The sequence below is a fragment of the Neospora caninum genome, chromosome XII, assembly GCF_000208865.1.
Source record: "Neospora caninum Liverpool complete genome, chromosome XII".
NCBI classification, from domain to species: domain Eukaryota; phylum Apicomplexa; class Conoidasida; order Eucoccidiorida; family Sarcocystidae; genus Neospora; species Neospora caninum.
The window spans coordinates 4847788-4873288 of record NC_018398.1 but is presented as its reverse complement, the minus strand read 5'-3'; the positions used below and the strand labels follow the sequence as shown (position 1 = coordinate 4873288).

General features: G+C 59.1%; 3 protein-coding genes across 3 annotated transcripts; 2 read left to right on the top strand and 1 right to left on the bottom strand.

The window, feature by feature from the left end:
* Positions 1 to 494: 494 nt before the first annotated feature.
* On the bottom strand, positions 495 to 7275 carry NCLIV_066330 (conserved hypothetical protein; the record flags this gene model as incomplete). Its single annotated transcript, XM_003886184.1, has 9 exons — positions 495 to 1486; positions 1876 to 2281; positions 2895 to 2972; positions 3252 to 3330; positions 3740 to 3913; positions 4442 to 4555; positions 4742 to 4836; positions 5268 to 5471; positions 5923 to 7275. 9 exons carry the CDS (start codon positions 7273 to 7275, stop codon positions 495 to 497), a joined length of 3495 nt encoding a protein of 1164 aa, XP_003886233.1.
* Positions 7276 to 9989: 2714 nt separating this feature from the next.
* NCLIV_066320 (Zn-finger in ubiquitin-hydrolases and other protein, related) lies at positions 9990 to 18989 on the top strand (the record flags this gene model as incomplete). The annotated part of the gene is made up of 4 exons (XM_003886183.1): positions 9990 to 12846; positions 13253 to 17106; positions 17472 to 18515; positions 18942 to 18989. 4 exons carry the CDS (start codon positions 9990 to 9992, stop codon positions 18987 to 18989), a joined length of 7803 nt encoding a protein of 2600 aa, XP_003886232.1.
* Positions 18990 to 22490: 3501 nt separating this feature from the next.
* NCLIV_066310 (DEAD-box ATP-dependent RNA helicase 34, related) lies at positions 22491 to 24734 on the top strand (the record flags this gene model as incomplete). The annotated part of the gene is made up of 4 exons (XM_003886182.1): positions 22491 to 22862; positions 23366 to 23830; positions 24115 to 24495; positions 24717 to 24734. 4 exons carry the CDS (start codon positions 22491 to 22493, stop codon positions 24732 to 24734), a joined length of 1236 nt encoding a protein of 411 aa, XP_003886231.1.
* Between the last annotated feature and the right edge of the window lie 767 nt (positions 24735 to 25501).

Below are 25501 nucleotides of genomic sequence, written 5' to 3'. Positions count from 1 at the left end.
AGCTCAATCAGAAGACAGAAAGCTGGAAAGAAATCCGCCTTCTCGGGTGGACGGTCTTTCCATGTGTGAAAACGTTTTCCACTACATCTCCCCTCTCTCCCCTGACCGCTCGGGCGTTTGTTCTCTCGCGTCGACGCCCAGCTGTCTCCTAGAGCATGAGAAAGAATGGAGACGACGAAAACGCGGCCTTCAGTTTGCATGCAGAGGCTGTAGATTGCGGGCCAGTTGATAGCCGAAACCGAACATATTTGCAGATCTCGCACTATGCCTCGTACGCACGTATCGAGGTTCTCTATGTGTTGTGCTTCGCGACGACCTGGACTGAAGGCCGAAAGCGATACAACAACATATATATACATATGAATAAATGTATTTGTATATGCATGCAACCTCGCTCGGTGCTGAGTGGACGTGGCGTGCACTTTCCCCTGGTTCCTTTCTCTCGCGAATCCCGTGAGAAGGGGAAGCGTGCCGAGGTGTGCATGTCTTTCTCGCTACGAGAGGAGGTCAGGCGGCTGGTCTGTTCTCGCCAGTCTTCTCTCTGAACTTATTTCCCGTTTCGGGAGTTCTTTCCACTCCTCGATGAAGCTCGTCTCCGCGATTTCTCTCCCCTCGCCCGTCCTCTGCCTCGCTCCCGCGGTCTCCGCTTCTCGACGGCTGTCTCTCTGGTCGCGAAGCGACGCCGCTCTTCCCTCCCCGCCAGGCGGCGAGGGTCTGCGCGAAGAAGAGACAGAACGCGGACGCGAAGGCGTCGCAACGGCAGCAGCTGGACGAGGCTCGACAGGCGTGGAGCCTCCAGAGAGAAGACGACGCGGCGTGAGGGATGGGTTTCCAGAATCAGAATCCCGCCCCTTTATTTCTCCCCTGCTTTCTCCGTCGTGCGGGTTTCCCTCTCCCAGTTGTTTCTCGGCTGTGGCGGTGCGACCCGGCTCTTCGCTTTTCGGAGCGAGGTCGAGAAGTTCGATGTCGTCTGCGTGCGCTTTCTGTCCTGAACGTTTGTCCTCTCTTCCTTCCTGCCGCTGGCTTATGCGCGCTTCGCGCCCCGCCCCCCCACACGCGTCGTCCCACCACGGATTTTCAGCCTCTTCTCGCTCTCTCCTGTGCCTTTCTCGCCGCTCCTCCAGGTCCTTCCCTCGAGCCTCTGCGCTCCCCTCTGCGCCTTCCTGGTCCCCAGAGCGCGCCTCGCAACTCACGTCTCCAGAAGACTCCGACGCATGCAACAGCGTTTTGTAGAAAGGCTGCGACTGCTCTGGACCTGTGTCTTTCCTGGACCGCCAGCTGCCTTCCCGCTGCCTCTCGGAAGGCTGCAACACCGGGAAGCGCCCAGTCTCAGGGTCAAACCGAACCTCCACCCACGACGCTTCTTCCTCAAGAGGCTCGCCGGAACCAGGCGGAAGAGAAGACGAAGAGGAAGATCCTTCTTGGTGACGCCGAAGATCCTCGGCAGCTCGGCCGGCTCCGGCGTCGGAAGACTCCGCGGCGGAGACTGCAGCGACAGAAAGAGAAGAGAGAGAAGCTGTGCCAAAAAGAGCGAGCCGGGACCGAAGGGGACAGAGGCCGACGAGGCCACGGCAGAGGCTACGCATCGACTTTTGCATCGTGCGGAAAAAAACGACATAAAGTGAAAGGAACCAAAAACAGCACGTGGACGAAAAGAGCCGGCGCCAGAGAGGCCAGGACCCACCCACATGCGCGGGCCACATTCCTGGCCATCTGTCTCTTTTCAGTGGCCCAGCGTGTGGACCTCACCGCCCGCCGCCTCGCGCACCCTCTGCACTTCCGGCGGCGTTTTTGTCTCTGTGTGATTCTGTAGTCGGGGCGCATCTGCACGCCTCGGCGTGGGCGTGTACGTCCCGTTTCCTCCGTCTCGCTTACGCGTGGCCGCCGGCGCAAGGACGTCGAAGTTTTCTCCAACCTTCTCCTTTTCGCCGAAACTTCGCCTGTTGCCTCTTCGCTCTCGCTCTCGCTGATGGACAGCCGCACGGTTCGCGAGGCTCTCCGGGACACGCGCTTCTCCTCTTTGCCGCGCCTCGTACAGCGCCAGCGAGGAAGAAGAGCCGCCTTTCTTCGGAGTCGCGTGAGCAGTCTGCGGGCTCGACGGCTCCGGCGAGGGCTTCCCGTCCCCCGTCGAGGCCTGCGCCTGGCCTGTCGAGACACCCCGTTTCGCTCGGAAACGTTGCAACGCGCCTTTGATCTCCGTGATCCTCCGATGCAGAATTTCGCGAGTGCGCACCAGAGGCGGAAGCGTCGCGCCCTTGAGAGGGACAAGCTCTTCTGCATCCTGGAGACACAATCCGAGGCGCAACCGCGCAAACGAGATACGTGTGCATTGGGGAGCGTTTGCATGCATGTTGGCAGCCAGAAAAGACAAGAGAAAGAGAAGCGGAACCGGCCCCGGGCACACGAACGCGAAAGAGGGAAAGAAACCCACAAGGGGTGCTTTAGAGAGGGACAGGCTATACACCAAGAGGGGTGAAAAGAACAGGCGAAAAAAGAGCCGGAAGCGCAGAAGACGCAGAGACAGTCTGTGTGAAGAGGAGGGTCGGAACTTTTTTTTTCAGAGGGGTTGTCTAGCAGCCTCGGCCAAGCTGGACGTCAACAGCCTGTGCGTTTCGTCACCTCCCCACGAAGGCTGCTCAGCTCACAAATACGCCCGATGACACAAACACAACGCAGAGAGAAGGTTTTGTGTCCGGTTTTTGAAGGTCCAGAAATCACCTTCCTCTGCACGTGGCGCGATGTGTCTCTCTCTCGTGGACAACACCACCCCCCGCGTTCAAGGTTGCTTTTCGCACGCCTCTCTGCTTTCCGAGGCGCCGGCAAAAAAGGCCTCTCCGCTCCGTCTGCCGTGTGCCTTCCGCATTCTTCCTCGTTTTCACCTTCCCGCTTCTCACCCGAATGTCGAAGATAATGTCCCTCCACTTCGTCGACACCGAAGGCGTGTTTTGCATCGCGTCCAAATCGGCGACTGCCTGAAAGAGCGCGCGCAGGAAAACCCGAGACTCCCGGATGCTCCTCTGGACCCATTTCTGGCTTTCTCCACGCGGCTTCTTGCCTCCTACGCAGGACGGTCTCTACACCCTTAGCCTTGTTTAAATCTCAGGATGAACCGGGGCACACGCGAACGCGGTTTCGGTCCCTAGCCGAAAAGGCGGTCTCGACACACAACACACAGGCCACTTCCCGCCGATGTCTCGTCTCAACGGGGAGACCGAGTTATCTTCTATCCCCAAGCGCAAATGTCGCCCCACCTGGACCATTGTGCGGGCAAGAGCCTTCTTCTCCAGAAGGCCCAAATCCACTGCGCGCCGTGCCGCTCGAATGTACGTCCTGAGCCATAACACAACCCACACCTACCAACACTGATGGATATACACCTCTATACATACATATACATATACATGCATATAAATATAAATATCTAAATCCTTATATCTACCTACCTATATATATATATATATATATATATATATATATATGGGGAAGCAGACTCTCCTGTGGATACAGGGATGTCTCTCCATTTACGACCAAAAGAAGAGTCGCCCCTTGTCACATGAATGTACGGAGCAGACGGCGGGGCGTCAGAAGGAAGGCGATTCAGGAGAGAAACAACGCAGATCCAGAGAGGATCTGTTCGTACATATATATATATATATATATATATATGTATACGATTGTAGATATCGCGAGTATATGGGGGTGGCGAGCTGATCCCGGACTACAGTGTTTCTTTAAGTACCTGAAGAAGACAGTGGGAACGCCGTTGACGAAGTAGTCTTGAGGCAATTTCGAGTTGCGCCCGTAGTCTCCGACGTAGTGGAGGAAAATCGCCTTCAGGGTGTTGGGCATTTGCCGAGCCATCATCTCGCCTGCGTGCCGGTCCATCTCGCCGGTGTCGCCGATCCACACGTATCTGCGAGGCGCGCGCGGAGCACAGGACACGAGACATCCCACGTCTCGTAAAGGAAAGCACGGGGTTCGCGTTTACATTCGTTACATCCACCGAAAAGCGTCGTGTTGACGCACTTGCAGACACCAAAAGGTTCGGGATCCCGGTCAGAAAGCGCGCGCGCGAGAGCAGGTAGAGACGCCGTGCATGCAGAGCGTTTTCCACCCGGCGACCCCAAGGGCGGCATTGGGAGACAAGAAAGGAGCAGACCGCGCATCCCAGCGACACGAACGACGGCTCGGAAGAGGATTTTCCACGAATTCGCGTAACCTCGATGTCAAATCTTCCCCGTAGGTTCTGTGCTCGTTCTTCGGAGCACCTCTGCGGGGGGGGTATGACCCTGACCCCTGCGGCCGAAGACGGGAAACATGCATGCAGCGAGGAAAAACGCGAAATGTTCACATGAGAAGAAACACGAGAGGCAAAAGACGAGAGGGAGAAGAGGAAAAAGACGGGAGGGAGAAGAGGAAAAAGACGAGAGGGGAGACCTACTTGATGTTGGGATGCGTGGCAGACAACTTGGAATGGAGGAGAAGAAGATTCTCGAATTTCCGCTTGCCTTTCTCACTCGGAAAAATCCATTCGTTCAAGGTTGAGTAGAGCACCCTGACAGAAACAGAAAGGGAAGCGACGCAGGGATGCACTGCAGAAACCTGGAAGAAACTCTAAAGAAAAGGTCGGCATTTGTTTCTCCGTGTCTACGCGTGCTTTTTCCTGGAACAGTTCTCGAGCCTCGCTTCTCTCGAGCGCGTGTCGTCTTCTGCCGCGAGATTTCCATCTCCCTTCGCTTACTTGTTTTTGCAGTCAATCCCCCAGCCACGGATCCCGCGGCGAAGCGCTGTCTCTCGGAGTTTCTGATTCAAAACGCTGTCGGCTGTGATCGGAACCTAATGAAAAAAAACATACAACACGCGAATCTCTGTGGTCCCCACGTAGACTTCATGCACCAGTACCTACACATGTACATATGCACATATGCATATATATATGTACATATATATATATATATGTACATATATGTATATATATGTATATATATATATATATATGCACTGGAGGACAAGACAGAAAGCCTTCATCTTCGCCATGCGGGCGTAGTCTATCCTTTAACAGCCCCAGCAGAGAGTCTAGGCTTCCCTTTAAACCGGAGCAACTCTCTCTAGAAGATACGATAGTATTCTACTGCAAACGTATATGTACAAATATATACATATATATATGTACAAATATATATATATATATATATATATTTATATGCGAGTAGGACCTTGAGGGGCGGAGAGAGCAGTGGAGCGGCACGTTCGTTTCTGCGAAATACCTGCGGAATTCGTGCAGTCAGCACTCCGAGGGAGAGAGGACGTTGATTGCCGCGGAGGCCGTGGACCGCCAACTCAAAGAGAAATTGGAAGCAGCCGGGGTAGAAGGCGCCTCGCTCGTACTGCGTGTCGATCCCGCCGAGGGAGACGGAGAGGAAAGTCACGCCTCCGCTCGACCGAACGGTGTCGTCGATGTCCACGAGAACCTGCGGGCGAGACGGCAACGCAAGGCGCACGATGCATGCAGAGCAGGAAAGCAAGACGGAACCGAGAGAAAAACGTGAGGGAAAAGCGAGACAAGATCCCCAGCTCGCGTCTCCGTTGAGCACGGACCGGGTGCCGAGGCCGGTCCAGACGGAAAGAACGCCTCCTCGCGCGAGGGCGGCTCTGGACTTGGAGACAGAGAGAGACATACGCACGCGAGGAAAGCAATCACAGTGCCGCCTGGTGAGAGAGGGAAGGACGGAAAGGCGACTGGCGAAGAGCGTTTCTCTCCAACGAACAACCGTGCGTAGTCCGGCCTCCAGTTCTCGCTTCCACACGATGCTTTTTCATCTGCACACCGCCGCGGACGCTTTTCCCGAGCGAACCCGGCCCCGCACGGCTCCGCTCGCTTTTCCTTTCTCGAAACTCCCCCCCTGGACCCAGAAAAAGTACCTGCAAATCTCCGAAGTGCGCGGGTTCGGCGACTTCTTCGTCTGCGCCATCCGCCGCGGCGCTCGCGACGCGCCTCAGCGTCCGTTGCTTCGAACTCTCCTCGCCCGCACCGCTCCTCTCGTCTTCGCCGTCGCTGGCGAGGGCCTTTGTGGAGGTGAGGGCCTTTGTGGGGGCGGCGTTGTCGAAGAAGGCGGCGTAGGCGAGTTGGCGGTGCGGGGTCGGCGCGTGTCCTGGCGGCTGAGGGAAGGAGTGGGTGGAGCAGCGCGCGAGCGTCGCGGGGTCGGCGGGGGGTGCGCCGCGGGAAGACTGCGGATAGGAGGAGAGCGAGAGGTAGCCCGGCGCGGCTGGAGAACTGCGCGGCGCGGCCGGGGAACTGCGCGGCGCGGCTAGGGAACTGCGCGGCGCGGCTGGGGAACTGCGCGGCGCGGCTGGGGAACTGCGCGGCGCGGCTGGGGAACTGCGCGGCGCAGGGGCGGCGTGCGTCAGGGGAGTCGCGGCAGACGGGTGCGGCGGAGCGAGGACGCGGCGGTGGAAGCCCGACCGCGTGTAGGTGAAGTCAAACGCGAAGAGTTTCGAGTCGGCAGAAGACGCGAGGCGCGAGAGAGACGGGGCCGAGGCCGCGGGCGGCAAAGTCGCAGCCTTTGCGAGAGGCGCCGCGTCAGAGAACAGCCCCGACGACGCGAACAAATCCGAGGAGGAGAAAGAAGACGAGAGAGACGGCGAGGGAGCACACGGATTGGACAGAGATGAACTTCGAGGGGCCAGCGCACAGGAGGCCTCACCTCGCTGGCTCGGCGGGGCGTCGAACGCGAGTGACGGCGAAGAGCAGGAACGCGGCGCTTGCGCCGTGCTTCTCACGCTCGCTTTTCCCATGGAACCGGACGCAGGTGGGGACGAAGCCAGACGGCCCTCGTTCTGCATGCGGGGAGCGTTCGGTGCGCGGGGCGATCCCTGGGAGCGCTGACACGGGTTGCCTGCCGAGCTTCTCTCTGCCGATAATCCGTCTTTCTCGCCTTCGCGTCTCAGGTCTGCCGCTGACTTTCCGGCCGAAACGCGGCCGCTTTGCCGCAACGTTTGGCCTTCCGCGTCGCCCCACAGATCCTCCTTGGAGAGCCGCGCCTTCTCCAGATTTTCGACCCGCACCTCGGCGTCGTCTGAGAAGGCGCCAGGCGAGAAGCGGCCGCGGTCGGAAGACAGCGCGCTGCGTGCGACGGCCCGAGACGAGAAAGGCGAGAGAGGCGAGCCGCCCTCGTCCTGGTCCACTGAGCGCGAAGCCGGGAAAGGCGACGCCGCACCGGGCTTGGACAAATCAACCCACGGCCCCAGTTCGCTCCTCTCCTCGGTGTCCTCCATCAGAGAGGTCGCCCGAGAGAAGCAGGTGACGAAAACGGTGAGGAAAAGACAAAGAGCAGGAGAAAGGTGGAGAGGAAGACGGATTGGACGAATTGGAATGACGCTCGGCGGCTGACGGGTGGGAACCTGGCTGGGATGAGAACGGGAGGTTTCGTTCCTTCTGGAGAGAGAACAGAGGGAGGCCACGAGCGAGGTCTTCACGTCTCGCCTTTGTGCGGGGGAAACGGAGACAGACAGCCGAAGAGGAAGAGGGTGCGCCGGGGACGAATCCCCAGGAGAGTATCAGTGAAAGTCGAGGGCGAGTCGCGAGACCTCGAAAGACAAAGCGCGCGAGGTCGACGGAGAGGATATTTCGGAAGGCGCAAGCTCCCCTATTTCCTTCGGTTTTCTGTGTTCACGGCCACGCGCTCAGCGTTGTCCCGTCAGAGGCCCTACATGAGATCCACAGCCGTCTCCTCGACGGGGGACGGCGGGCACCCTGGCGCCGTCGGCCCATCTCTTTCTCCCAGCCCTCCGTTGTTCCGTTCTCATTCGCGGAGCACGAACAGCTTAGACGGTGGGAAAACTGCACTTGTCTCCCGCTTTGCTCGGAACTGGTTCGACGAGCCGACTCGCTTTTCCGCGGAGAGCGGCCCACGGGACAGGGCAGAGGACGAGAACGCTAGCTGGCGATTTGCAGGACGCATCTGGGAAAATGGGAACGGTCGAGTCGATTAGCTTCTCTTCAGAACTCTCCCGAAAAAAAGACTACACGCCCAGCACAGCTGCCACCATAACTCGCACGGGCGACAATCGTCAAGGGCGACTCTGTCGAGGAACCTCCTTCACGGGAGGCAGCGGTGCTTTTCCGTGTTTCTTTCGCTCAGTCCCTTCCGCCTCCATCTCCTTGTTTCCATGTACACGCAAAGAGAACGCATCAGCGGACGCGGGAAAGAACTGGCGAGAAAGGCGCCCGGTTTCTTGCTCGAGTCTGCCCATAAAGGCGAGCGCATGCGTCACTTTCCCTCCACCCTGCTCGAACAAGACAAAGGAGAACACGGCCAGGAACGAGGACGAAGACGGTCACTTGCACTTGCCTTTTCCTGGTTGTTTTGTGTGTTTTCTCGCCTCGGCGTTGTGCGCTGTTTCCGCGCGGCTTCTCTGTGCTGTCTGTACACCGCGCCGGGCACGACGAAAGACAGGCAGCTGGTGGAGCAGCAGGCGAGGCGGCAGCCCGCGGCGGAAGTCAGAAGTGTAGTGAAACTCCCGCTGCTTTCCTCCCGCTTTTTCTTGGGCGCTTCCGAAACGACGCGAGCCTGCTGTGCCTTCTCGTGCTTTCCACCGCGCCAAAAACGGAATCTCCCGAAAGTCTGTGGAGCACCACGGCAGGCTGCTGAGGACACGCATGCAGGGCGCGTTTTCACTCGCGCCTTCTCTCACGGGTAAGCGCGGCGAGACTCTAGAGGCGACACACGCGGCGACTCTAGCTTTTCGGTCTTGCACAGTCGCGAGAGAGAAAAGGCTGGGAGCCGCGAGGCAGCTTTCCCCTGCAAAGGGAATCGGAGAAGACAGGAAGACTCGCGAACTGCAACGCTTCTCAAAGCTTGCCGTGGTACCGGCAGGCGCTGGCGGTCAGAGGGAACGGAACAGCGAATGCCTGTTCTTCTCCCGGCACGGAAAGGGAAGCAGCGGGGACCCAGCCAGCGGGTTCCGCAGACGAAAAGCCGTGCTGCGATGGCCCTCGCCTCGTGGTACTTTACTCGTTTTTTTTGCTTGCCTTTCTTTCCCGGGTCAGTCGGCGCGTCCTTTCCGTCTCTGGATTTTCAACAGTCCGCGGCCACACCCCCCGGACCCGCCAGCATCTCGTGGACACACTGCGAAAAGAATCTTCCCGAGGAAACCTGGCGGAGCTCCACTTTTTGTCCCCCTCGAGTTGCCTGCGCCGCGTTTTCCTTGGGACTCTTTCGTCCCGTGTCTGCCCCATCCGTTTGCCTCCTGTGCCGTCGGCGTTCCTCCGCCTTCCGTTCACGTCTCGCCTGCCACCGCTTCTGAGCGATCCTGGGCTCCGGTTCTCGCCTGCCGCTCCAGGAAGCCTCAGGCTCTTCGCGGCTTCTCCCCGCACGCCCTGCTGCCTGGCGCCTCCCGCAGCACGCATCTCGCCGCGGTCTCTCCTCTCCACGGGCCGCTGACTCAGTCCCTTTCCTCTTCAAAAAACGCTCCGCCTCTCTGACTATGCCGTTGCGCCGCGCGCGTCCGCAAAAAAGCATGAGACGAGACGCCTCAGCACACAGATGCCCAGTCCTCTCCGCCGGAGAGGGGACGGGAACGTGGCGGGGCGAAGGACTGGTACCTGGCGCGCCGTGCGCGCTTGAGTTTTCCGAGCGAGGAAGACAGGAGCCTCGACGCGCGTTTTCTCAGCGAATCTAAATCCGCTCCCGGGGCGCACCGCTTCCCCTCGCCAGGGTCGCGGCGAGAGAAGAAGACGGTCGGGACCTAGCTGTCTGGTCGTTTCTTCTTCGCTTCTGCCGAGCGCGCTGGCTGAGCGCCGCCTCCTGCTGGGCTGTGTCGGCCGAAGGGAAACCGCGGAAGTGCGGCGACGTCAAGTCCAGGACACCAGCGCGAGGTCGACGACGCAGAGAGAAGAGGCGCAATGTAACGGGAGCGTTTCTGGTGCTCGCTGCCCTCGCCTTCCACGCTGTCTTCGCTTGCGCTTTCTCTCTCTCTCTGCCGCCGCCATGCGCTTTCACCTGGTAGTCGATTTGCCGGCTCAGCCCGCGCCGTGCCTCGGGGAAGCGTCACTTTCCGAGGCGCCTGGCGATCTTCCCCTCTGTTGTCTCTCTTTTCCCGAGGAGTCTCCCAGCGAGCGGAGACCGGTGGGCGAACGGGGCGCGACCGGTGCGAAGTTGGAAGGAGCTGGAAAGGCCGCAAATTCAAGCCGAGCGTGTGCGTCTGCAGTTGCTGACGCGTTTTGTCTCCCGCCGTTCCTCCGCGTTCCAAAGCCTCCTCCGTTCCCCGTTTTCCTCAGCTTCGACGCAACTCCCCATCTCCTCCAGTCCAGAGCCCTGCATGCGGCGTCTGGCGCGTCTTCTCACTCTTCCACTTCGCTCTCGAGCCTCCTGTCGCGACCACCTTCCATCGACGGACAGGAGCGGGCGGAGGAAGGGCCCTACCCGAGCTCGGCCTCCTCGATCTCCTCCTGCGCGTCCTCGCCCGCGTCTCCCGTCACCGGCGGGGCGTCGCGCGAAGCGGAGTCCGGAGAAGGCGGTGCTCGGCACCTGCCTCCGTGTTTCGTCGCCGCCGAAACTGCAGACGCTGGCCAGCCCCGCCCTTCCGCTTTCTCTTCGTCCGCTTCCTCCTCCTCCACTTTCGCTTCTTCTGTTGTTTACGTCCTGGGCGCTCCGTGGACGTTTTCTCTGCCAGCTTTCTTCGGAGCGCTCGACTCTTACTCCCCGTCCATCGCTAGCGTTCACATCTTCTCGCCCTCGCTCTTTCCACCGGCTTCCGGCTCTCCCTCTCGCGGCCGCTGTTGCTCGGCTGCGGCTGGCTTTGTCGCTTCGCCGGCTGCGCCGCCGCCATCCTCGTTCTCTCCCGGGCCGTCTAGAACGCGCGACGGGGGACGCGAGAAAGACGGGGAGGTGGAGAAAGAAGAGGAGGGAGAGAGAAGCGAAGCCGGAGGCTGCACCAGCGGGTTCTATCTCCTTCGCGGATTCGTGGACGCCGGGTGCCACCTCGACTCTCGCGCCGAGGCAGACCGAGCAGAAGGGAGGCAGGAGCGAGAGGAAGCGACCGAATGCGCGGCCGCCGAGACGGACGCGAACCCGCTCGAGACAGAGCGCAGGAGCGAGAGCGGGCAGCGAGCGTTGAGGCGCTGGTTCTGCGTGACGCGCATGGTGGGACCGGAGGCGCAGAGGAGACAGGGTGAGCGGAGTGCGAGCAGCGAGTGGCACAGAGCGGGAGACGGAGAGGAGGAAGCGGCCGCGAGTGACGAAGATGAAGCAACGGCCAAGGAGCGGGTTAAAGGGAAAGGCAAGGCGACTCCGAAGCAGTGCGTGGGCGAGACCACGAACTTTGTCTCAGAGGCGCCGGAGGCAGGGCTCCGAAGGCGTCACGCTTCTCCCAAGGCGAGTCGTGGGTCGGCAGACACGCGAGGTTCGGCCCCCTGCAGAGGCCATCTCGTGGGCTTCTACAGCGCCGTCCTCGTCTTCAAACGCGCGCGCGATGCTGCACGTTTTTCCAGTGCGTTTCACGGCCTCTCCTTCCCTCACGCCCCTCTCGCCTCGGCCTCGCCCTCGGCGCCGGCGCCGTCTGTCTGGGCCTCGGCGCCGCGGGATGTCTCTTCCACTGTCCCCGCAGCGCCGGCCGTTCCCGCTCGTGGAGGCGTGCAGGAGGTGCTCAGCGCCCGCGCAGTCGCCAGCGAAGAGCGAAAAAGAAGACAAAACAGACAAGACAGAGAAGCGAGAAAAGAGAGAGAAGTGCGGGGAGTGAGTCGAGAGGCTGGAGCTGCGTCGAATCAGAGAGAAAGTGCCGCCCTTCGTGGAACGGAAGTCGGTTGCGACTGTCGACACGGAAGCGAGGCTAGGCAGCTGTCGCCTCGGCTTTCTGCTGGCATGTGTCTGGATGTCTGCCGTTCCTCTCCGTCTCCTCTCGGGACAGGAGAGGTTGAAGGTCGCCGAGAGGCCGCGCGCTCCGTTTGGAGTTCAGCCGCGTGCTACGTTCTCCCCCTCACGTCTCTCCGCTATCGGTGCGTCCTCCCCCCGGAGGCTGCGCGAGGGAAGGACCAGGCTCCACTTGAAGGCGTCGGAGAAAGCCCGGACACCGGCGGCGACCGAATTGCGTGGCGAGCGCTAGAGGCGTTTGGGAGCTCGGCAGAAACGCAAGAGAGACAGAACGAAGGGAGGCGCACTCCTGGGCAGGAAGACGCCCCACGGACGCCCAGCGCCGCTTCTCTGTCTGTTGGGCCAGGTCTCGTGCCCGCTTGTCCTTCGCCCCCTCTCTCCGAAGCTGCTCCGGCGCCGTGGCCGGCGTGGGAAATTCCAGCGTGTCCTGTGTGCCTCGAGCGCGTCGACGAAACCGCGACGGGAATCTTCACTCGGCCGGCAGGCTGGAAGGTCGCGGACACTCGTGTCTCTCTCGCGGCTGTCGAGACGTATCGGAGGCGCATGCAGGCGTCGCCGAACGAGGCGCGCCGTCGCGGGGAGCAACCCAGAGACGGCGAGGGAGCGGCTGGCGGCGAGGCGGGGCGGAAACAGCCGGACGGGCCGGGACAGCGGCGAGGCAGATCACCGGTGGGGTGTGCTCGGCCTTGGCCTGTGCCCGTCGCGGGAGTCGCAGAGGAAGTGGAGACCGTCTCGTCTCGCTTTCGTCCTCTCGCCGCCGCGGAGACAGCTGCAATCGCCACGTGCCGCGTCTGCTTCGCGCTTCTTCTCGCACACTTCGAGGCGGCGCTGGCGATGATCCGACAGGAGCAGAAGAAACAGGCGGAGGGGCGAGCGCAGGAAGAAGACCCGCAGGAGCGAGACGCAGGACTCTTTCGCTGCGGCCGCTGCCCGGAAGAAAACGACTTGTGGCTGTGCCTGATTTGCGGCCACTGCGGTGAGACCTCTGTGGAAGGCGCCAAGTAAACAGCTTTCGCCCCACATGTAGAGCGTCGCCCAAAGACAAAGCGTGGGGTCGGAACACACGGAGCTCCGCTTTTGTCCCTGGTCTGCACAAGAATGTGCTTGGTGCGCGCACGCGCGTAGCCGGGTGTCTCTTTTTGCTCGGCCGAGCCGCACTACCTGTCTTCGGTTCTTCTTCCGCTCGATCTGCCATCTTCTCTCACCAGAGTATATCATACGAATGTGTGTGTCCGGGTATGTATTTGAGTATGTGCGTATGTGCGTGTATGTTTTTGGCGGTTTCGTTGTCTCCCTCTGCGTGTTTCCCTCGCTTTTTCTCTCCCCGTTCACTCGGTTTCTCTCGATGCGGGTTTCCTTGCTCCTCTGTGCATGCTTTGCAGGCTGTGGTCGGTATCGCCTTGGCCATGCGAAGGCTCACAGCGCGGCTACGCGTCATCGGTTTTGTCTCCACTTGCCTTCTGGGCGCATCTGGGACTACAGGGGAGATGTGTTTGTCCATCGTCTGCTTCTTCCTCTTGCGTCTTCTTCTCTGCCTTCTTTGGTGCTCGCACCTCGTCCTGCGGCGCATGTCTCCACGCCTGAGGCGTCTCCGGAGAACGACCCTACCAGTCCCGCGTGTCCGTACACCCTGTCTGCCTCGGAGTCGCGCTTTCCTCTCTTCTCGCGTGCACCTGCGCTGCCTCGCTTTCCCCATTATCCTCTCTCTCCCTTCGCTTCGCCTCGCTCGCTTCTCTTCAACCTCACCCGACCACGACGCATCAGCGCCGGCGTCACGTTGCCGAGTGCAGGGAAGAGAGACGCGCCCTACCCTGCAATGTTTCCCGTCCCAGACCCTCGACATACTGCTCTGCCAAATCCTTCTCTCCCAAGTCTCTCGCCTCTTCCTTATCCCGGTTCTCCTCTCTGTTCCGCCTCTTCCTTCTCGGCTGTCTCTGCTTCTCTCCGCTCTGCGGGCGCCGCGCGGGAAGAGGCGACGGCACGAGAGACGCAGACGAGAGAGACAGGCGAGGGACAGGAGGTTCAACCCTGTCAGGTCCAGGACACGGTCAGTGGCGACAATCGCCGAGAGCAGACAGGAGGCTCCAACTCGGATCTCCACCGACTCCAGAGACAGCCCAGTTCCGCTTTTTCGTCTGCGCTGTCGCCGCTTTCGGCCGGAGAGGCGCGAGTTCTTCCAGGCATCTCCAGGGGGAAGGCCGCGGATCTCGGCCTCCCCACCGAGCGCGATTCCTTGAGTTTCCCTCTCTCGTCACCCTCTTTTTCTGACCGGTTCGTTCCGCCTCGCGCTTTCCGGTCCGAGACGCCAGGCGGGTCTCTTGTCCCCTCTGCTGCACGCGGCGCGGATTTCCTGCCTTCCGAGGCGCGCGCGGTGCGCATGCAGCCCGAGGTCTCGCACTCCGCAGGGGAGGCCGCAGCAGGCCGAAGCATTTGTGCGAGCGGCGAGCGAGGCGAGGCGGCGCTCGAATTCTCCGTGAAGACGGGGCAAGAGACAGGCGGACGCGGAGAGGACAAGCTCTCTCCAGTCGCGGCTAGGCTGGGGGAAGAGACCGGAAGAGTCTCGGAGGACGCGACGGGAAGACGATCTGCGTGGGAGGGGCCATGCAACAGGTATCATAGCCCCAGTGACTCCCGGGGGGAGTGGGTACCCGGAAACGCGCGTGAAGGCAGTGCCATGGACGCTGATGTGTGGCCTTCGCCGTTGTTTGCTTATCTTCCTCAACCTCCAAGAGACAGCGAGAACCCCCTAGCGTTTCTTTCTTGGACGCAGGCGAGCAGAGACGAAGCGCGAACGGGAGACGGGGCGAGCCAGCGAGGAGCGAGGCGGTACGGTGTCTCGCAGCCCAGGGGGGGCCGAGAAGACTGCGTCTCCGTCTACTCCTTCTGCTCTGCGTGTTCAACTCCGCAGTCGTCTTTGTCCGGCGAGGAACGGAAAACGGCGTCGATCTCTTCCCCTTACTCCCCCACTGCTTCGCCCTCTCTCTTGCGGCAGCAGCCTGTGGAGGCCAACCAGGCCCTCTGTCGCCTCCCAGCGTCGGGTGTCTCTGCTGCTTTCGTCAGATCCTCTTCGACGGAGGCTCTTCTGCCTTCGTGGCCGGATCGGCCTTCGTCGGAGCCTGCGTCTGCGCCCGACCGAAGTGCAGTGTCTCCTGCGCAGCCGCCGTGCGTTCCTCTGCCTTCTCTCTATGCACCCCAGTGTCCCGCCTTCGTCGCTCCTGCAGATCGACACGGGTCTTCCCTCGATTCTTTTCCTGTCTCCGCGGGGGCGAATCTGACCCCCGCCACCTCACGCCCGCCGCACTGGCGACCTGACGCGTTCTTCTCCTCGTCCAGCTACGTGTGCCTTTCTCCTGTCGATCTCGGCAAAGAGTCGCAGCTTCCCTTGGCTAGCCCTCCTGATGCATCTCTCTCTTCTGTCTGCTCTGCCTTGCCTCTCCCTTGCACGTCTCTGGATGATGCTTCCGAGTCACTCTCGCTTCCTTTCTCTTCTTCTCCTTTCCCTTCTCCTGTTCCTTCTCCTGTCCCTTCTTCTGTCCCGACTTCTTCTCTTTCGGCGCCTTTCCCGTCAGGTCTTCCTTCCCCGCTTCCTCTTTCTTCGCAGCCGTCGTCTCATTCTTCCTTTCTCGCAGTTCCTCACTATTCGGCCCCTCCAGGCGCCAATGTGGTGCCGCGATCTCCACGCCGTGGACCCGCGGCTCCGGCCTTTCCCTCCGCCTCTTCCTCCCGTCTCTCTCCGCTTTCCGCTCCGTCAGTGTCTCCGCCGTTCTCTTCCTTTGCAAGCGCGGGGCCTCCGTCGGAAGCCAGGGAGTCAGGCGCGCCGCAGGCGTCCGTCCCGCCCTATCCGTCTTACTGTGCTCTCCCCTACCAGTCTCTGCCGCAGTCGCATCCCCCTGCGTCTCTGCGGTCGTGGTATCTGCGCGCCCTCGCGCCGCCGCCCCTGTCCTGGAGGAAACGAGACAGCTTCAATCTGCTCAACCCGTCGGGCGAAGGGAAAAGCGGGACAGAGACTTCGAAACGTGTCGGCGCGTGTGTGCACCGGGAGAGGGAGCGAGAACAGGAGAGAGAGTCGGACCCGCGACGGGGATCGGCTGCCTTCGCGCCATTTTCGTCTCCGCTCTTCGCGCGGGACCTCGACCGCGAGGACCCAGGACAGGAAGAGCGGCGGAAACCGGACACCAGAGAAGGCGAGGAAGACAGACGGGCGAGCCTCGGAGGTGGGGAAGGAACTTCTCCCCCGCCGCTCTTCAGAGTCGAGTCGCGAGAAGAAAGGGAACCAGGAGGGCTGCGGAAGCTCTTTTGTGGTGACGACGACGTTCACTTTCTCCACGAGGCGGTGGCTGACGGTCCATCAGAAGCCGATCAGTCTTCTTCCGCTTTGTCTCTGTTTCCCTGTCCTTTCCGCGCGCGTTCGCCGCCGTTCCCAGGCGGACCTGGAGGGCGGGAAGAGCGGAGGCCGGACGAGGCCGCGAAGGGCGGAGACAGAGAGGGGCTCTCGGGAGTCGAGCGGAGACAGGGCGCGAGCGGAGACAGTTTCCTTCGCGGCTGTGCTGGGGCCAGTCGACATGAAGGGCAGGTGGAGAGAAGCGCGGAGAGAACCCCAGAAGCCGAGGCCGACGGGCCGAGTTTTCCACCGTATAATCCGTTCACCTGTCTCCCGAGAGGCCTTTTCGGAGAGGAAGGAATCCTCATCGTTCCGTCGCTGTCTTCTCCACAGGGAGAGGACAGCGTGGGGGTGGACCAGGGAGCGGCAGGAGACGACGCCTCGTCGGTGCCGTATCTTTCCTTCACTGACCGAGGCCCACCTTCTCTTCTGCTCTCGTCTTCTCTCTTTTTGTTTCCTATCGCTGCTTCGCCGCCGCTGCCGTCTCTTCCCTCGCCTTCCGCTCAAAGTGAAGAAGCGGGAAAAGAGGAAGACACTCGGCAGCATGCAGTCGACGCGCCCACAAGACACGCAAACCCAGGGCGCGCGGGCGCTGACAGCTGGAGCGCGAGAGACCGGTCCCGCGAGGAGGGAACCGCCGTGGGAACTCGCGGCATGAACGTTTTGCTTCTTCGAGACACCGCGGATCACGCGACGTGGCAAGAGCAACTCAACAGCGTTCTCGCCAGCCAGCTCGCGTATCAGCGCGAGATCTACGAGTTCCGAATCAGGAGCGAGGAGAACGCGTTCATCGGGGAGATTGAGATGGCGACGGCCACCACAGAAAGCCTAAACGAGCAGAGCGTCAGTTTGCAGGTAACAAAATCGACATCGGTTCAGCGTCACTCGATGGGTATACTCACGGGGCAGGAAAGTCTGAATGGAGTGCACCAAGGGTGAAAAATTTGAAAAGCGGCGGGGGCAGAGGAGAAAAAAGCGGTTGGTGGAAACGCGCGCGCTTCTCAGGAGCTGACGCGGCTCTGTCGGCAAAAACTGCGAGTTGCAAGCGTTGTCGACTCTTTCTTTTTCCGTCGTTTTCCTTGGTTTTGCTCTTCGACGCATTCACTCGCGTCACGTTCGTGCGTCGTGCAAACAGTTGAGACGTCTTCTTGTCCGTCTCTCTCCTTCCTTCGCGTCCCGGTCAGTTCCCTGAGCCGCTCTCTGTGTGCGTGGATGCGCAGGTTCAACTCGCGGACTTGGCGTGTCGCAGGCGAGACGTGCTCAAACGCATGAAAGCCGCGCAACAGAGAGTCCGACACCTTCGCGAACAGAATCACTTCCTTCGACAGCTGGTCGAGTCGATGAGGCAGGCGGGCGCAACGAAGAGTGCGGTGTCTCCGCTCTGCCCTCGGTCTTCTTCCGGTCCTGTGGGTTCGCTTTCCGCCTCTTCTGCCTGTCGCCTGTCCGCCACCGACTCGCCTTCCTGTTCCTCCCCTTCCTCTGCGAGCCCGAGCTCTTCCTCCATGTCTTTTTCACCTTCCGCCAAGGCCCCGTCGTGCGCTTCGGCGTCCGCTCCTGGCCTTCCCGAGGAGTCTTCTCTCTTCGCTCCCTCGCGTCCTTTGGAGCCGAAGGCGCCTGCGTCCTTTGTCTCCACCCAGGAGACACTTGCTGCGACGGCCTCGTGTGGGGAAGCGAGAGCGACGTCTGAGGCGCCGCCAATGGCAGCTTCTGTCGACGAGGCTTGTGAGCCTCTGGCCGCAGACAGAGGACGCGGGCGGGGAGTTCGACATTCTTCGGCCGTTGCTGTCTCTGTTGTCTCGGTTGCGTCGCGCATTTTGGAGCCCGAGCAGCAGGCAGTCGACTCGAGTCGTCCTTCCTGGTCGCAAGCACTCGCTCAAGAAGGGAATGTGTCTCCTCGATCCGCCGTGTCTCCGGCCTTGTCAATGGAGCCCGAGTCGACGCGGCGGGAAGCAGAGGAACTGCGTGCAACGGAGAGGCATCTGAAAGAGAAAAAGAGCAAGAAGGCTGCGGAAAGGCGAAAGAGCCATCTCTCGAAGAAGGCAAAGAAGAAGGAACCCTTGAATTCGGAGCAGACGCAGCCAGGACCGCACGCCTCCAAGGAGGCGAGCCTCAGCGTAGATACAGACGGAAGGAAAGACAAACGGCCTTTGGCCAACTCCAGTTTTTCGGGCCCGCTTTCTTCAGGCGGCAAACGGAAGACAGACAAAGGTGATGAAGCGAAACTCGCATTGCTGGATGCCACCGTGAATGCTCTACAAGCCGAGGTATGACTGGCGCGTGCGAGAGCAGTACTTGAAGGGACGCATGCATGAAAACGTTCCCCGTCTTCTCGGGGCAGAGAGGGGCTATCATAGGTATCAAGAGAAGGAGACAACGGATAGAGAGAAAGTCGCTACACGGGGACGGAGGAGACAGCTTTCAGCCCATGGGTTGCCTGCAGCATGTGTCGGGCGCGGTGGAGAAGTCCCCGGAGGGAAGGTGTCATGGCATTCTCCGCTGCACATCCGCAGTTGTTTTTAGAATCCTCCGCTGGTGCGTTTCTCTGTATTGCGCGTCTTGCGGGTGCTTTTTCTCTTTCTGCGGTTTCTGTAGCGCCTCCCGCAATATCCCCTTCCGACTGTCTCTCCCGCTTTGCTTCATTTGTCGGTTCGTATTTTTTCCTTCCGCTTTTGTCCTTTGCTTCCTTTCAGCTTGCTCGGCTTTATGACGCTCTCTCCCAGGCTGAACGTCAGTCTTGACGGCTGTGGGATCGCCGCCACTATTTTCCTCCGTTTCTCGTGGTCTAGGAAGGGGCAAAGGGAGAAAAGGAAAGTGCAGGGAGTTGAAAAGGAGTGGGAAACCTCGATCCAAACTCAGGGATAACGCCGGGAGGACGCATCCAGGAAACCTGTCGCGCCCGTAGTGTTCCGCAGTGGCGGTGGACAGTGGAACAAACACATCGCTGAATCCTTTCAGCCCGAGCCAGGGAGGCGTCTACGCGTCTGACGCCATCACTGCGCTCTTCACAACTGAGGGGCGTCCAAATGGTTACACGTAATTATTTTCCTTCGATACGAAACTACCTCCCTGAATCGACCTCGCTAACAGATTCCATCTTCAAACTGTATCCGAGGAGACAGACTCAAGGGACTTCTTGTTCCAGAGATGGTGGTTACTGGGGCAAGGTTGCACTTCCCCAGATGTTCTAACAATTTTGGTACCCAATCACAGATTTGTGTAGACGACGGCACTTCTGGGCTCGCAGACTAGGTTTTGTTCTGCCTCCAGTTGGAGGAAGGAGCTCGGGCTGTGTGGCGTAGCGTCCACGGCCAAGACTGCAGGCACATTCTCCAGCAGAACCAGTCCTTCAGCAGGGCCGAGTGCAAATATTGAAACGGCAAGAATGCGGAAGCATAGCGAGCGTAGTTGGAAGGGTTCTAGTGATTTGCAGCCTCTTCAGAAAGGAGATGCAGCAGATCTGGAGCTCGTCGAGTGAAGCTCGTGTGAAGTCGGGGCGACTCGTCTGGAACACCGCCGGGGATGTGCACTTCTTTCAGTGAGGAAGAGCCTCGGATGGACGCGAAGCCATGCCTACACACACAAGCTGGTTTTTGCAAGTGTGACTGCAAGAATGTCACTACGTAGGATGGAAAGTAGTTCATTTCCTGATACGCTACAGATTCCTGTTGAGTGCCACGGATACGAGGAATTGCGGGAAATTCTCTGTACCCACTGAGATTCGTATTCCTGCCGAGATGACAAGAAATGTCAGAGAACCTTCGTACGGTGTTCGCCAGTATGTTTATCACCGTTGAGTGTTTGCCCTTTTTTTCACTACGTCTTGTCTCCGCAAAGTGGAAATGGCTTCAATCGTTTCCCCAACATTCGAGCATAACCTCTTTGGGTACGATGTTACCTTCTTTCTCGATAGCTCCTTTCTGCCTGTGCACCAAGGAGCCAGCCTCATCCGTAAACCTCGCGGCCCTTTGGCTTCCGTTCTCCTTTTCCGCGCCGCTGTTTGCGATTGTGACGGGCGTGAATAGACCCCTGTGATTCTGCCAAGAACACACTGCAATTGAAAATTCCTTGATACTCACGTGACCACTCTCTTTGTCCTGTAGACACGCCTGTGACAAGCAGAGTGCCCCACGAAAGATGCTCTGTCGCCTGCAGCAAAGCAATTCATTCGCGCTGAAAGATGTTTTGTCTACGATCCGTTTAACCCTGCACGACGTGCCTCTAGCCACCGTATTTTGAGGTGGGTACGGGTTCTTGCGCAGCAACGAAGAGAGTCGTTGAGGCATCTATCGGGAATTGCCAATCCCCGGACACAAAACGAATTGCGAAACAAAGCTGTTTCTGCCAAGTGTGAAAGGTATCCGTGTGCCGACACCGAGTCAGAGTGCCCGCGGGAGTGTGAGGTTATCCCGATACTTTCGGGGCCGGGTGGGCTATGTGTCAGCTACCGTGGGAATTGTCATCCGGAAGAAGTCTACGTGACCGTCCTTTACGAAGACTGCGCGCGATCTGGAAGCCTTCGCGTTTGTCTGTTCCCCAGTTGTTTGGAACTCTTGTTGTGCGACGTAGTAGCTTGCAGGTCAGTAACGACTCCAAAGCTTTTCTGAATACGGGTGGTCAGCTGTCGGCTAGTGTTCTGCCCGCGAGACGTTTAGACTTTTGCGGGGCCCAAAACTCTTATCCACGAGTTACCACCCACGGGTATTTTCGGCTTGCTGGATAATTGCCGAAGCTTGTTTCTCTGGACATCTCGCGATTCGATGCGAGGCGGCCTGTACTACGCTTCCAGACGAGAGTCGATGACCTTTCGACAGTAACCAATCGAGACATGTGCGATATACCACGGCGTCATGGGTCGCGTCGGCACGGGTGCCATGGAAGTTCGTGGCAGAAGCTCAAGACTCGGTTACAGTGAACCGCCTCTCCCACGACTGAACTCTGTTTTCAAAGACGTGCCCCGGTACAAAGAAAGACGCCCGGCAGGCGTCCAGTGACCTAGAGGCTGCTTGTCGTGGAAAGTGATTTGTTGACTGCCAGCGAGGAACCAGTCACCTGCGTGAACCGTTCTCTCGGGAGTCGAGGCGTCTCGCCACGCATATTTTTCCTACAGAAAATGACTGTTTTGCGGGGAGATACCCTCGCGCGTTTGGTCACGGCGAGTACGCCTGTGTCAACTGTCTTCCTTTTGTACGATTGTACGACTTGTCTAGTCTGCAGGCCTTCTTGGTGCCCCGCTCTCGGAATACGGCTGGTCGAGAACGAAAACCCGGGACGGTCCCTCCCACACCTTTTCGCTGTCTTCCTCCGTGGGAATCTGCCTGTCGTCGTCGGGAGAAAACGGAGCTCTGTTCAGCAGCAAATGATCTCGCCCCCCTCCCCCCCCCCCCCCTGGACCGGAGCCAGTGTGCGATTGGCTGAGGGTAACCCAAGGATTTGCAGGGAAATCACCCGGCAGCGCTTTGCTACGCGGCAGAAAAAGAGAGGGTGCGCTGCCTGCGGCATCGTGGAGGCGGTTCTCTCTGCAAGCAACGGAGGGGAGAGACGTTGTGGAGGGGAGTTGTTGCGGGGCGACGGCTCTCTCTCACTCTGCCTGTGTGGAGTGAGGGCCGCGGGGAAGGAGGCAACGGAAAGGGACTACCTCCGCGGTGGTGAGCAACTTCGGTGGGAACTTGGCGTCGCACAGCCTTTTGGTTCACTCGATGTATACGCCGAAAGCGGGAGAGGACGGGGCCGAGAGTGACAACATCGCGCGCGTGGGTCAAGAAGGAGAGGGGAGAGGCAGCACGGGTCAGAGAAGGGGGGAGGGAGCACCGGAGGAGAGAGAGTGGAAGGGGGGATGGCATCCTGGGTTGTTTTTAGCCTGGCGTCGCGCGCGCGGCGTGCCTCCGCCTTCTCTCTGCTCTCGCCCTTCTCGTGTCTCTGCGTTGCCACTCATCATTTCCTCGACGGTTCCGAAGGATGGTGTCACATCGTGGGGCTGTTGTTTGACGTTTTTCGTGTTTTTCCTCGGTTGGCGTTTTCGAGCACGAGTCTTGTCTCGCCCGGTACTGCCCGTTGTGGAAACGTTTTTCGTTCTCCCGCCGCCCGCATTCTTTCCCCACGCCTGCACAACCCATCTCTCTCCACTTTGTTTGGGGGGAGTTTGTTTGCGCGTTGTGGAGTTTAAGACACACGCCCTGCATTCACAAACAGGAATTTCTCCCGTCGTTTCGGGGCAATTCCGAAAAGCATCGTGGTTCAAAATGGAGAACAACGAAGATAAGCAACAACAGGGGCAACAGGCAGGGGGAGCGGCCGCAGCGCCTGCTCCAGCCAACGACGAAGTCATCGAAACCAACTACGACGAAGTTGTAGACTCGTTCGATGCTCTCAAGCTCAACGAAAGCCTCCTCAGAGGTATTTACTCGTACGGTTTCGAGAAACCTTCGGCCATTCAGCAGCGGGGCATCAAGCCTATTCTTGACAGGCACGACACTATCGGCCAGGCTCAGTCGGGGACGGGGAAAACCGCCACTTTCGCAATCGCTGCTCTCCAGCTCATCGACTACAACATCAACAACTGCCAGGTTCTCATTCTGGCTCCGACCCGTGAATTGGCCCAGCAGATTCAGAAGGTGAGGACCGTTTGCGTGGCTGACCAAGTCGCCAAATCCGGCGGGAACGGAGCAGCACTGCGCCCTTCTCCGGACGGGGGAAAAAGTGAGGGAACACTGCTGCGATCCCACTGCCGTAGCTACCTCTTGTAGTGTACGTACACCGTCTCACTGCATTTGTGACGCCTTTTTCTGCGGCTTCTTTCACAGTGTGCAAATGTTTTCGTCGAATCGACGGTCGGTGATCTCTGCGGTTTTGTAGCCCGGATAGAAATGTAACCAGTTTCTGCTGGACAGGAATCACCGGAAAGTGTGTTTGTGTGTCTTGACGTACCGCATTCCCTTCACATTTTCTCCGCTGCTGTTCCGTTCGTTTCTTCTCCCCCCCTGTGTTTTTGGGGCACTCCCCACGGCTCCAGTCCGTACAGATCCGGGGGGCCTCGTGCGTGCGTCTGTCCCTTGTCCTCGTTCCCCCATCTTCGTAGCCACATTCGCCCTGCGTCACTTTTTTGCCGTGTTCTCAGGTCGTGTTGGCCTTGGGTGACTACCTGCAAGTTCGATGCCATGCATGCGTCGGAGGAACAGTTGTTCGCGACGACATTGCCAAGCTTAAGGCAGGTGTCCACATGGTGGTCGGAACCCCCGGGCGTGTCCACGATATGATGGAGAAGCGTCACCTTCGTGTCGACGACATGAAGCTCTTCATTATGGACGAGGCAGACGAGATGCTTTCTCGTGGATTCAAGTCCCAGATCTACGACGTCTTCAAGAAGCTCCCGCCTGATGTACAGGTCGCCCTCTTCAGTGCCACGATGCCTCAGGACATTCTGGAGCTGACAACAAAGTTCATGCGAGACCCGAAGCGTATTCTCGTGAAGAACGACGAACTGACGCTGGAAGGTATTCGCCAGTTCTACGTCGCGGTCGAGAAGGAAGACTGGAAACTCGAGACGCTCTGTGACCTGTACGAGACCTTGACGATCACGCAGGTGAGGACAGCGAGTTGACATCCGAGGTGGAAGAGAGCCCTCTGGGAGTTTTGCGCTAAAGCCGTTCCGGGTCTCCAGGCCTCTGGTCGCTTTCCCCATCGTGTCCGCGTCGGGCTGCTTTCCTTCACCCCCCATTGGGTTTCGTTTTCGTTGGCGAGGGGTTTTCGCACGCGACTTGTGTTGTGCGCAGTCTCTCCGAGACTACTACTCTGTGCCGTGTGTGGGGACGGTTGGCTGTGAAAAGACCCTGTTCCACGTCTTCTCGTTTTGTTCGCTGTTTGCAGGCAATCATCTACTGCAACACCCGCAGAAAGGTCGATTTCCTCACCAGCAAGATGTCCGAACGCGACTTCACCGTGTCGTCCATGCATGGTGACATGGACCAGAAGAGCCGCGAGATGATTATGCGCGAGTTCCGATCGGGTTCCACGCGTGTCCTCATCACCACAGATCTTTTGGCTCGCGGTATCGACGTGCAACAGGTGTCGCTGGTTATCAACTACGACTTGCCTGCAACGAAGGAAAACTACATCCACCGTATCGGTCGATCTGGCCGTTTCGGTAGGAAGGGTGTTGCCATCAACTTTGTGACGTCGAGCGATGTGGAGCAGCTGAAGGAGATCGAGAAGCACTACAACACGCAGATTGAGGAGATGCCCATGGAGGTGAGTTGTGCCCCGCTGCCGCGCCCCCAGAAGGCATTGGCGGCAAAAGTCCCTCACGCAGTCGTTCCTGGCCTCACAAGGCTCCCCGCGCAGTGTGTCACAGGCGGCAGTGTGCTCGCGAGACTCGTGTATGTACACTCCAGGCCATCTCTCTGTATTGATCCCGGACGAGACGCGCTCTGCCTTCTGTGTGTGTCGGGTGTGTGTTTGTGTGCATGCAGGTGGCGGAATTCTTCTAGATGCAGTCGTGCTGCAGTCCTTGGCAGTGAGCGGTTCTCGTCAGACTTGCAACTATTCGCAACCCACTGTTCGTTTCGTATTCCTCATTCTGTATAATGTGGGCTGGTTCCCCGTCTGCTGGCGTCATCCGTTTTTTCCAAGAGAGACAGAAATGGACCCACAAACGGAGGGAGGCGTGAGGGAAAGGAGAGAAATGCTTGCTACATGCTCCAAAAGAGAGAAGAGCGACACCGTTTTCAGTTTTTTTGGCCGTGTTACTTCGTGTTCCTATATATGTACGTACGTATATAGTATGCTTTTACGCAGCCTGTCCTTGGTGTGCTTCCTCCTTTTGTCTCTTTTATAGTTAACCTATATCTTCCTCATTGCCTCCTCTTCTTCAATGACTACGCCACAAAGTGTATGCTCTACCGGTGCGATCCTCGCCCGTAACAACGGTGACCAGTATGGTTCCGCGTGGTGTGTGCGTCGATTGCTATGTCCGAAAGGCGTTCTCCCGTGCCCAAAATTTATTTTCGCACAGTTTCCTCATTCCGGTTCATGTTTCCATTTTGACAATGGAAGTTGAGGAAGAACAGGCATCGGCTTCTGTCTTCTGTTTGGGTTGTTTTTGCCTCGATCCTCTTGTTCCTGCTCCTTTCTCGACGTCGGAACCGCTGCATTTCCAAGCTTTCTGTGCCGCGAGGAAGCAAGCAAAAGCGTACAAGCAAGCAAGTCGTAATGGTCTCTGGCGTTTTGACGTTCACTGCATGGTCTCAGGTTCAGA